The sequence below is a fragment of the Saimiri boliviensis genome, chromosome 14, assembly GCF_048565385.1.
Source record: "Saimiri boliviensis isolate mSaiBol1 chromosome 14, mSaiBol1.pri, whole genome shotgun sequence".
Taxonomy (NCBI): Eukaryota; Metazoa; Chordata; class Mammalia; order Primates; family Cebidae; genus Saimiri; species Saimiri boliviensis.
Genome location: NC_133462.1, coordinates 8,460,761 through 8,471,445, shown reverse-complemented (window position 1 = coordinate 8,471,445; position 10,685 = coordinate 8,460,761). Strand labels below are relative to the sequence as shown.

At 61.4% G+C, this 10,685-nt stretch overlaps 1 protein-coding gene across 1 annotated transcript in view; it reads left to right on the top strand.

The window, feature by feature from the left end:
- The first annotated feature begins 35 nt into the window (after positions 1 to 35).
- Positions 36 to 10,685, top strand: part of PRR12 (proline rich 12) — a 39,457-nt gene continuing 28,807 nt past the window's right edge. The window contains exons 1-5 of the mRNA XM_039466857.2: positions 36 to 590; positions 2,144 to 2,256; positions 3,276 to 3,437; positions 3,519 to 6,829; positions 8,491 to 9,157. Coding sequence (XP_039322791.2) covers positions 505 to 590; positions 2,144 to 2,256; positions 3,276 to 3,437; positions 3,519 to 6,829; positions 8,491 to 9,157 — 4,339 coding nt within the window. The 5' untranslated portion in view covers positions 36 to 504. The remainder of the gene's footprint in view (positions 591 to 2,143; positions 2,257 to 3,275; positions 3,438 to 3,518; positions 6,830 to 8,490; positions 9,158 to 10,685) is intronic.

Genomic DNA, 10,685 nt, shown 5'->3' with positions numbered 1-10,685 from the left:
GCCAGACACCCCGCCGCCCGCCCCCCCTTCCCCTCCCCCCTCCCCCAGCCGCCTTGTGCAAAGATGGCTGCACCGTGAGCGCAGAGGAGGAGGAGGCGGCGGCGGCGGCGGCGAGAGAGCGAGCACCCATCGCCGGCACCCACCCCGGGGCCGCCCGGGACGCCCCCTCCCAAGCGCGCGCCCCCCCTTTTCTCTCGCAAGCGCCGGGGCAAAGGCGGAGACAGCGGGGTCCCTCCTCCCCCCTTCCCTCCTCTAGGGGGAACCCCCCCTTCCCCCTTCCTTGGCTCAGCGACTGCACCCCCTCCCTTGCCCGCCCCTCCGCCCCTGCCCCCTCCCTCCCCCGCCCGGGGCCTTCCCGGGCCTTCCGCGGCTGCAAAGAAAAAAAGAGAGAGAGAAAAGGGGGGAAAAAAAAGCAGCAGCGGAGGGAGCGGCGGCGGAGGAGAGCGCGCGCGCGCCCCCTCCCTCCCCCCTCCCCCTCCCCCCAATTTCCACCGCGGCCAATTCATGGACAGGAACTACCCCAGCGCCGGCTTCGGGGACCCGCTCGGCGCCGGGGCGGGATGGAGTTACGAGAGGTCAGCGAAAGCTAGGTAAGGAGCTGAGGGTGGCCTGGAGAAAGGGGCCAAGGGGTGGGAGCCCAGCCGGGCCGGGCCGGGCCCGCCCGGCGACGCGTGCATCGCAAACTCCCCTCCGGCTTGCAAGGGAGCGGCCTTCCTTGGTTTGTAACAACGCCGCCGCCCCAGTTTGCAAATTGCAAACTCCGCCGAAGCCAGCTCCGGCATGCAAAGGGAGAATTGCAGCGGGAAAATGGGGGTGCAAAACAATTTCGGACGGGAAGGCCTTGGGAAGGTGGGAGGGACTGGCGAAGCAAGGCCTGGACTTCCCCCCATCCTTGGATTCCCGGCTTGGTGACCCCTCCCCCCCGCGCCTCAGGCACTGCTCTTGCAAAGGTGGGAAGCAGAGAAGAATTAGAACGCAGATCTGGGGGGCGCGAACCCCCTCTCAGGTCCTATTGTTCCGGGACTGTGCGAGGCCGCGCCGATAGGCGCCCCCCCAAGAAATTCCGCGCGCAGAGTGGGCACGGGGCCCCGCCCCCTTCCTAAGCTGGGGTTGTGTGTGTAAGGGGGGGTCCGGCATCTGGGACACGCCCCCTTCAATGCCCCCACCCCCAAAGGCAGAGAATCCTAGTTGATGGCAAGGAGTGGAAGGTTTGCCCTCTTGAGTCCGGCCACGGATTGGGGCCGTTGCATGGGAAGAGTCGCATGTTTCCCGGGTGTTTGTGTGTATGAGCGTGGGCCCTGTGCGTGCGGGGCAGGCAGCCTGTTCACCTGTGAATCTGCCCCTTTCCTCCTGCTTCTTGGTGTGGCGCCCTCACAATTCACACTTCACCTGACTCTGAGCACCTCTCCCCAACACACCTGGGTTTCCCATCAAGGCATAACCCCAAGTGTGTCAGGATTTTCCGTGTGGGACTCCTTCGTCTATATTTTTTCTTCCCCACGGGTGAGTTGGATACCCGTTTGCACACATACCTGGCATTGCTCGGGCCCAGGCATTTGAACCTCAACCCCCGGGGATGGACGATGTTCTTGTTCACACTTGTACCTGGTACTTTCCCCGGGTCTTATTCCCTCTTCTCTCCACCCCGCCACCGCTGCTGCTTGGGGACCGATCTGCCTTCTGCTCCCAACTTGTTTTGCACCACCCCACGAAGTTCAAGGCCTGTGTTCCCATGTGTCTTCGGGACAGGGGGTGTCCATCTGCACCTCTGGGGTTGGCCCTACGGCCTGTGTCGCCGGCACGGGGGCTGGGGTTGGGTGGTCGGTGGGGTCGATGGGGGAGGGCTCACATTTGCAGCTCAAGACACTTCCTCTGCCTCGGACCCTCTTCTGCGTGTTATAGTGTCTTCTCTAAGCATGCCTGTTTGTAAACGTGACTATTCGAGGTCTGGAGTGGGGGCCATTTCTGTGGCTCTTTAGTTGGGCACCCCGATTCTCCCCTTCAAGGCTTAAGGTTCCTTAGCTTAACACCCCCCACCCCAGTAAGCTGGAAATGTCCCCCCAACTCCCCGGGGGCTTTCCTGAGCTCCCTTCTGAGAAGGCAGCTCGGGAGAACCCCCCTGACGTCTACCGTTTCCCCGCAGCTTGGTCTATGGCAGCTCCAGGACCTCGCACCCCGAGACGGACATCTTACACCGCCAGGCCTACGCGGCCCCCCACCCACTGCAAAGCTATGCCACCAACCACCACCCGGCAGGTACGGCCCCCATCCCGCCCCTTTTGGGCTCACCCTCCTCCCGAGGCAGCTGATTGGCTGTTGAAAGTTCCGCCCCTCCTAATTGGACGTGGCCCTTGCCGTGGCCCGCCCCTTGCTGTGTGTCCTCTGATTGGTTGTCTTTGAGGCTGCTGGTCCCTGCTTCGTTTCTCGCCGGATTCGTCCGCCTCTGCCTCGTCCCGCCCCTTTCGCTCCAATTGGCCCCGTCCCATCAGCCCCCAAATCCCACCTTCTCTTCCAGGCTTTTCCGCCTCTCTCCAGCCCACCCCAATTCCTTCCCTCTGGGTTTGCTCTATTCTTTTGGCTCCTTGCAACTCTGAATTCTTTCTTCCTGATTCCCTTTCTTTCTGATTGGCTCCAATTATCTGGCCCGCCCTCTTTTTTTTTTTTTTTTTTAAATTTTGCCCCATTGCCTTATTTTACCCCCTCGTCTTTGCCTCCAAGGTTTCTGATTGGTTCCCGCTTCCTCGGGGTACCGGCAATGACGCGATGCTGTCCAGTTTGACCCTCGACCCTCCTGATTGGCTCCTTCCCTTTTTGTCTTCCCATCTTTTTCTCTGAATCTTCCCACGTGGTGCAGTCCCTTTTGATTCGTTCTCTGGTCTTTCTGGGACTCCAGTCTTACCGTCCTTTGCTCTAACTGTCTGAAAATACACACATTTGGTCTCCCTCCTGTCCTTACTGAGGACTCCGCTCTTTTGCCCCTGGCTCTTTAACTTCTAGATTTTTTTACGCTTTTGTCTACCATTTCCTAGCTGGGCCCCCTGCCCTTACGACTGATTGCCTGCTGTCCTGCTTTGCTGTCTCACCTTTCCCCCTTCCCTCCGCTCATTCCTGTCTCGTTAGCTTGGTTCTGTCCATTTTCTCCTCTTCGAATTTGCCCTTTTCACTTCCCTCCCCTCCTTTTCCTGATCCACCTCGCCTTTGGCCTCTTCCCTTTCTCTCTTGACCTTGCCCTACGCAGCCTCACCTGGCTGACTCTACCCCCTGTCCCCGGCCAGGCCTCTCTGGACTCTTCGACACTGGCCTCCACCACGCGGGCTCAGCAGGGCCCGACGCCTCCGTCATGAACCTCATCTCGGCCCTGGAATCCCGGGGCCCCCAGCCTGGCCCCTCCGCCTCCTCTCTCCTCTCCCAGTTCCGCAGTCCTTCCTGGCAAACAGGTAAGCCCAGCGCCGGCCCTGCAGGGCCAGGGTGGGGCTGGCTTGCTGTCCTCTCTCACCCTCCGTCTTCCTCATCTCCAGCCATGCACACGCCAGGCCCCACGGAGCTCTTCATCTCGGGCGCCCTGCCGGGTTCCAGCACCTTCCCGTCCTCCTCCGCCCTGTCGGCTTACCAACACCCGGCTTCCTTCGGCAGCCGCCCCTTCCCAGTGCCCTCGTCCCTCAGCCTCCAGGACCCCCCATTCAGCCCTCCAGCTAACGGGCTCCTGTCGCCCCATGACGTGCTGCACCTGAAGCCCTCGCAGGCACCCACGGTGCCTTCTTCGTTGGGCTTTGAGCGCCTGGCAGGGGGCGGTGTCTTGGGGCCAGCTGGTCTCGGTCCAGCCCAGACACCCCCTTACCGCCCTGGTCCCCCAGACCCGCCACCTCCTCGCCACCTCCCAACTCAGTTCAACCTGCTGGCTTCCTCTTCCGCTGCCGCGGCCGCAGAGCAGTCCTCCCCACAGCTCTACAACTTCTCGGGTGCTGCCCCAGGCCCCCCGCCGCCTGAGCGGGCCCTGCCCCGCCAGGACACGGTCATCAAGCACTACCAGCGGCCGGCCAGTGCCCAACCCCCACCGCCCCCGCCACCAGCCCATGCCCTCCAGCACTACCTGAGTTGTGGAGGCAGCTACCCCTCCATGGGCCACCGGGCCAACCTGGCCTGCAGCCCCCTGGGCGGTGGGGAGCCCTCTCCGGGTGCTGGGGAGCCTAGTAAGGCTGGTCCCAGCGGAGCCACGGCAGGGGCGTCAGGCCGGGCTACGGGCCCTGAGGCGGCAGGGGGCGCTGGGGCCGGGGGTGGTGGCGGAGGTTACCGCCCCATCATTCAGTCGCCTGGGTACAAGACGGGCAAAGGTGGTTACGGAGCAGCTGCCGGGGGTGGCACCAGGCCCCCCCCACCCCGTTCGACCGCCACCCCCAAATGCCAGAGCCTGGGTGGGCCGGCAGCCGCCTATGCCACTGGGAAGGCCTCTGGGGCTGGAGGGGCAGGGGGCCAGGCTTATTCCCCTGGTCAGCCCCAAGGGCTTCTGGGACCCCAGGCCTATGGTCAAGGGTTTGGAGGGGGGCAGGCACAGGACTTGAGCAAAGGCCCCAGCTACTCAGGGGGCCCCCCACAGCCCCCCAGTGGCCCCCCTCCTCCTGGCCTGGCCACATGTCAGAGCTACTCCCCGGACCAGCTGCAGGGGCAACTGTATGGGGTGCAGGGCGAGCCATACCCAGGGCCAGCTGCCCACTCCCAGGGGCTGCCCACAGCCAGCCCCTCCCTCAGCTACAGTACCGGCCATTCCCCCGCGCTCTCGGGCCATGGGGGTGGCTGGGGACCTAGTTCCCTGGGAGGCGGCGGCGAGGCCAGCCCATCTCACATCATTCGTCCACTCCAGTCACCGCCTGCCACCGGTCGCCCGCCTGGTGTCGGCTCTCCAGGGGCCCCTGGCAAATACCTGAGCTCAGTCTTGGCCTCAGCCCCTTTCCTGGCACCTCCGGGAGCTGGCAGTTACGCAGCTGGAGCAGGTGGCTACAAGGGCAAGGCGGATGGCACAGAGCTGCTGGCCGGCCCAGGTGGGCCTCCCGCAGAGCGCACAGAGGATGAGGAGTTCCTCATCCAGCACCTCTTGCAGGCGCCCAGCCCTCCTCGGACCTCAGGGGCGGACGGCTTGGTGGGCGAGGACGGGGCAGCGGATGCCTCTAAGGGACTTGGGGGAAGTGGCGGGGCCGGGGGACCGCCGGGTACACCCTACGAGTTGGCCAAGGAAGACCCCCAGAGGTACCACCTGCAGAGCGTTATCCGTACCAGTGCCAGCCTGGATGAGGGTGCCACTGCAGCACTAGAGCTGGGCCTGGGGAGGCTGAAGGAGAAGAAAAAAGGGCCAGAGCGGGGCGGCGAGACCCCCGAGGGGCTGGCCACCTCTGTTGTCCACTACGGGGCAGGTGCCAAGGAGCTGGGCGCCTTCTTGCAGAAGAGCCCTCCACCCCCACCTCCCACGGCCCAGTCCACCCAGCCCACTCCCCATGGCCTCCTCCTGGAGGCCGGGGGCCCTGACCTCCCACTGGTGCTGCCTCCGCCTCCCCCCCAGCTGCTCCCCTCAGTTCTCAGCCACGCCCCCAGCCCCTCTCCCAGCGCCTCCAAAGTCGGCGTCCACCTCCTTGAGCCAGCCACCCGCGACGGGGCACCCCAGCCGCCTCCACCGCCACCCCCGCCTCCGCCACCTATGCCCCTGCAGCTTGAGGCCCACCTCCGGAGCCACGGCCTGGAGCCCGCAGCCCCCAGCCCCCGCCTGCGACCCGACGAGAGCCTGGAACCGCCAGGCGCCATGCAGGAATTGCTCGGGGCTTTGGAGCCGCTGCCCCCGGCGCCTGGTGACACCGGCGTGGGCCCGCCTAACTCGGAGGGCAAGGATCCCGCAGGCGCCTACCGCAGCCCCAGCCCGCAAGGCACCAAGGCGCCCCGCTTCGTGCCGCTCACCTCCATCTGCTTCCCAGACTCTTTGCTCCAAGACGAGGAACGCAGCTTCTTCCCCACCATGGAGGAGATGTTCGGTGGAGGGGCCGCGGATGACTACGGCAAGGCCGGGCCACCGGAGGACGAGGGAGACCCCAAGGCGGGCGCAGGGCCCCCCACGGGCCCCCCTGCCTATGATCCCTATGGGTCCTACTGTCCTGGCCGGGCGTCCGGAGCTGGGCCCGAGACGCCGGGCCTGGGCCTGGACCCCAACAAGCCCCCCGAGCTGCCCTCCACAGTCAACGCCGAGCCGCTGGGCCTGATCCAGAGCGGCCCCCACCAGGCGGCGCCCCCGCCCCCGCCCCCGCCGCCCCCGCCTCCGCCGCCGGCCTCCGAGCCCAAGGGCGGCCTCACCTCGCCCATCTTCTGCTCTACCAAGCCAAAGAAGCTGCTCAAGACGTCCTCCTTCCACCTGCTGCGGCGCCGCGACCCGCCCTTCCAGACCCCCAAGAAGCTGTACGCCCAGGAGTACGAGTTCGAGGCCGACGAGGACAAGGCCGACGTGCCCGCCGACATCCGCCTCAACCCCCGGCGCCTGCCCGACCTGGTCTCCAGCTGCCGTTCCCGCCCGGCCCTCTCCCCGCTGGGGGACATCGACTTCTGCCCACCCAACCCGGGACCCGATGGCCCCCGGCGCCGTGGCCGCAAGCCCACCAAGGCAAAGCGCGATGGGCCGCCCCGGCCCCGCGGGAGGCCCCGGATCCGCCCGCTGGAGGTCCCCACCACTGCGGGGCCCGCCTCGGCCTCCACACCCGCCGATGGCGCCAAGAAACCCCGCGGACGGGGCCGAGGCCGGGGTCGGAAGGCTGAGGAGGCGGGGGGCACCCGGTTGGAGCCCCTGAAGCCGCTCAAGGTGAGGGGGATGGGGTCTTGCAGGGGATAAGGGAGGAGGGGCTGGGCCAGGTGTTTGAATCTTAAAAGAAAGGGATTGGGACCGCCGCACCTTGGCATTTTGGGGACAGGGGGGGATAAAGTTTATATTGCTATAATCTGTGAGGAAGTGAGTCTGAGGAATTTCTGGGTCCCTCTGACAGGTCTAAGAATTGAAACTCTGGGTCTAAGCTGGCCACTGGTTCATGCCTGTAATCCCAGCACTTTGGGAGGTTGAGGCAGGAGAATCACTTGAACCCAGAAGGCAGAGGTTGCAGTGAGCTGAGATCACACCACCACACTTCAGCCTGGGCAACAAGAGCGAAACTCTGTCCCCCCCCAAAAAAAAACAAAAATAGAAGGCCGGGCGCGGTGGCTCAAGCCTGTAATCCCAGCACTTTGGAAGGCCGAGGCGGGTGGATCACGAGGTCAAGAGATCGAGACCATCCTGGTCAACATGGTGAAACCCCGTCTCTACTTAAAATACAAAAAATTAGCTGGGCACGGTGGCGCGTGCCTGTAATCCCAGCTACTCAGGAGGCTGAGGCAGGAGAATTGCCTGAGCCCAGGAGGCGGAGGTTGCAGTGAGCTGAGATCGTGCCATTACACTCCAGCCTGGGTAACAAGAGCGAAACTCCGTCTCAAAAAAAAAAAAAAATAGAAAGAAAGGACATTCTGGGTTTAGAATGAGGCAGAAGGTTGGGACTTACGCTTTTACCTGCTTTTTTTTTTTTTTTTTTTTTTTTTTTTTTGAGGCAGTGTTTCTGTTCCCCAGGCTGGAATGCAGTGACATGATCTTGGCTTACTGCAACCTCTGCCTCCTGGGTTCAAGAGATTCTCCTGCCGCCACCTCCTAAGTAGCTGGGATTACAGGTGCCCGCCACCACGCTCGGCTAATTTTTTTTTTTTTTTTTTTTGTATTTTTAGCAGAGATGGGGTTTTACTACATTGATCAGGCTGGTCTCAAACTCCTGACCTCAAGTGATCTACCCTCCTTGGCCTCCCAGAATACTGGGATTATGGGTACACGCTACCTCACCTAGGCTGCCTGCTTTTCACTTCCACATCTCATAGGTTGAGGATTTAGGGATTCTACATTCCTGGGTCTCGAACTGGGTTGCAAATGAAGAGCTCAGTAAGTCTAAGTTCCTGGTCTTTTGAGGGAGGAACTCCAGTCTTGTCCTTCTAGTATGTAAGACAAGGACTCTGCAGATTTGAATTCTAGAAATTTACAGGCTGGGCTGGACGCAGTGGCTCATGCCTGTAATCTCAGAACTTTGGGAGGTTGAGGCGGGTGGATCATCTGAGATCAGGAGTTCAAGACCAGCCTGGTCAACATGGTGAAACCCTGTCTCTACTAAAAATACAAACATTATTCAGGCATGGTGGTGCACGCCTAGAATCCCAACTACTTGGGAGTCTAAGGCAGGAGAATCTCTTGAACTCAGATGCAGAGGTTGCAGTGAGCTGAGATTGTGACATTGCACTCCAGCCTGGGTGACAGAGCAAGACTCTGTCTCAAAAAAAGTAGATAAATAAATTCACAGGCTGAGCACCTGTAAATTTGGACTTTTGGGGCTGAGGGAGGATGGGACTGGGGGCGCAGACTCCTGGGCCCTCACGGCCCGCCACTCCCATGTCTAGATCAAGCTGTCTGTGCCCAAGGCTGGCGAGGGTCTGGGAGCCTCATCGGGTGATGCCATATCAGGCACTGACCACAACAGCCTGGACTCCAGCCTGACTCGGGAGAAGATCGAGGCCAAGATCAAGGAGGTGGAGGAGAAGCAGCCGGAGATGAAGTCGGGTTTCATGGCCTCCTTCTTGGACTTCCTCAAGTCAGGCAAGCGCCACCCACCACTCTACCAGGCAGGCCTGACGCCTCCGCTCAGCCCTCCCAAGAGTGTGCCACCCTCTGTGCCAGCCCGAGGCCTGCAGCCCCAGCCCCCTGCCACCCCCGCTGTGCCACACCCCCCACCTTCAGGAGCCTTTGGGCTTGGGGGCGCCCTGGAGGCTGCGGAGAGTGAGGGGCTTGGGCTGGGCTGCCCTTCGCCCTGCAAGCGGCTGGATGAGGAGCTGAAGCGGAACCTTGAGACACTGCCTTCCTTCTCCTCGGACGAGGAAGACTCTGTGGCCAAGAACCGAGACCTGCAGGAGAGCATCTCCTCGGCCATCTCTGCCCTGGATGACCCCCCGCTTGCTGGGCCAAAGGACACCTCCACCCCAGAGGGGCCGCCCTTGGCCACTGCAGCTGCAGTTCCAGCGCCACCCCCTCTTCCGGGCCTCCCCAGTGCCAATAGCAATGGCACTCCCGGTGAGTGCTGGGATAGTGGTCTGGGAGTGGGGTGGAGCTTCAGGGTTGTTAGGATCACTGGATACAGATATGCGGGTTATACACTGTTTAAGAGACACCATTTCTTGATCTATCTATAATTGAGGCTCGGTCGTAAAAAAAAAAAAAAAAGACTCGGCACAGTGGCTCATGCCTGTAATTCAAGCACTTTGGAGGCCAAGGCAGGCGGATCACCTGAGGTAGGGAGTTCAAGACCAGCCTGACCAACATGGTGAAACCCCGTCTTTAAAAAAAAAAAAAGGGGCCGGGCGCGGTGGCTCAAGCCTGTAATCCCAGCACTTTGGGAGGCCGAGGCGGGTGGATCACAAGGTCGAGAGATCGAGACCATCCTGGTCAACATGGTGAAACCCCGTCTCTACTAAAAATACAAAAAAAAAATTAGCTGGGCATGGTGGCACGTGCCTGTAATCCCAGCTACTCAGGAGGCTGAGGCAGGAGAATTGCTTGAACCCGGGAGGCGGAGGTTGCGGTGAGCCAAGGTCGTGCCATTGCACTCCAGCCTGGGTAACAAAGGCGAAACTCCATCTCAAAAAAAAAAAAAAAAAAGGTCCGGGCGCGGTGGCTCAAGCCTGTAATCCCAGCACTTTGGGAGGCCGAGGCGGGTGGATCACGAGGTCGAGAGATCGAGACCATCCTGGTCAACATGGTGAAACCCCGTCTCTACTAAAAATACAAAAAATTAGCTGGGCGTGGTGGCGCGTGCCTGTCATCCCAGCTACTCAGGAGGCTGAGGCAGGAGAATTGCTTGAACCCAGGAGGCGGAGGTTGCGGTGAGCCGAGATCGCGCCATTGCACTCCAGCCTGGGTAACAAGAGCGAAACTCTGTCTCAAAAAAAAAAAAGAGAGAGACACCATTGATGTAGATGGACTAAACTTGCCTGTTTGTGAAGGGACTTTCCTGATTGGGGGTACACAAGTGTTTTGAGGAAGGTGCATCTTTTTCTGGTTTCTTAGAGGTGCTAAGTGGAGTACGAGGGGCCTCGAGGCAGACCCTGGAGAGTACAGGGAGACAGAGCAGGTGACAAATCACAGGGAAGGAGAGGGCTACTCAGGTTCTAAAATGGTGGGCTGTGGGAACTAAGGAGGGCTCGGAGTCAGCCGTGTGTGCAGGGACAGAAAAGTGTCCGGGGGCAGAGAAAGACTTGGGGAGGGCGTTGGGTCCTGGGGGTGCGGGTGAAAGGGGAGGCTGGGGGCACAGGGTTTGGGTTACGCTCTGCCTTTGGACACAAGGGACATTGGAAACAGAGCCATTGGGAGTTGAGAGGTGGGGCTTACAGGAGGGCAGAGAGGGGTCTTGGGGAATGAAGAGGGCTTTTGAGGGGTGTAGAAAGGTAGGGAATGGGCCGGAGACGGTGGCTGACGCCTGTGATCCCAGCATTTTGTGAGGCTGAGCTGGGTGGATCACCTGAGGTTGGGAGTTCCAGACCAGCCTGGCCAACATGGTGAAACCCCTTCTCCACTAAAAATATAAAAATTAGCCAGATGTGGT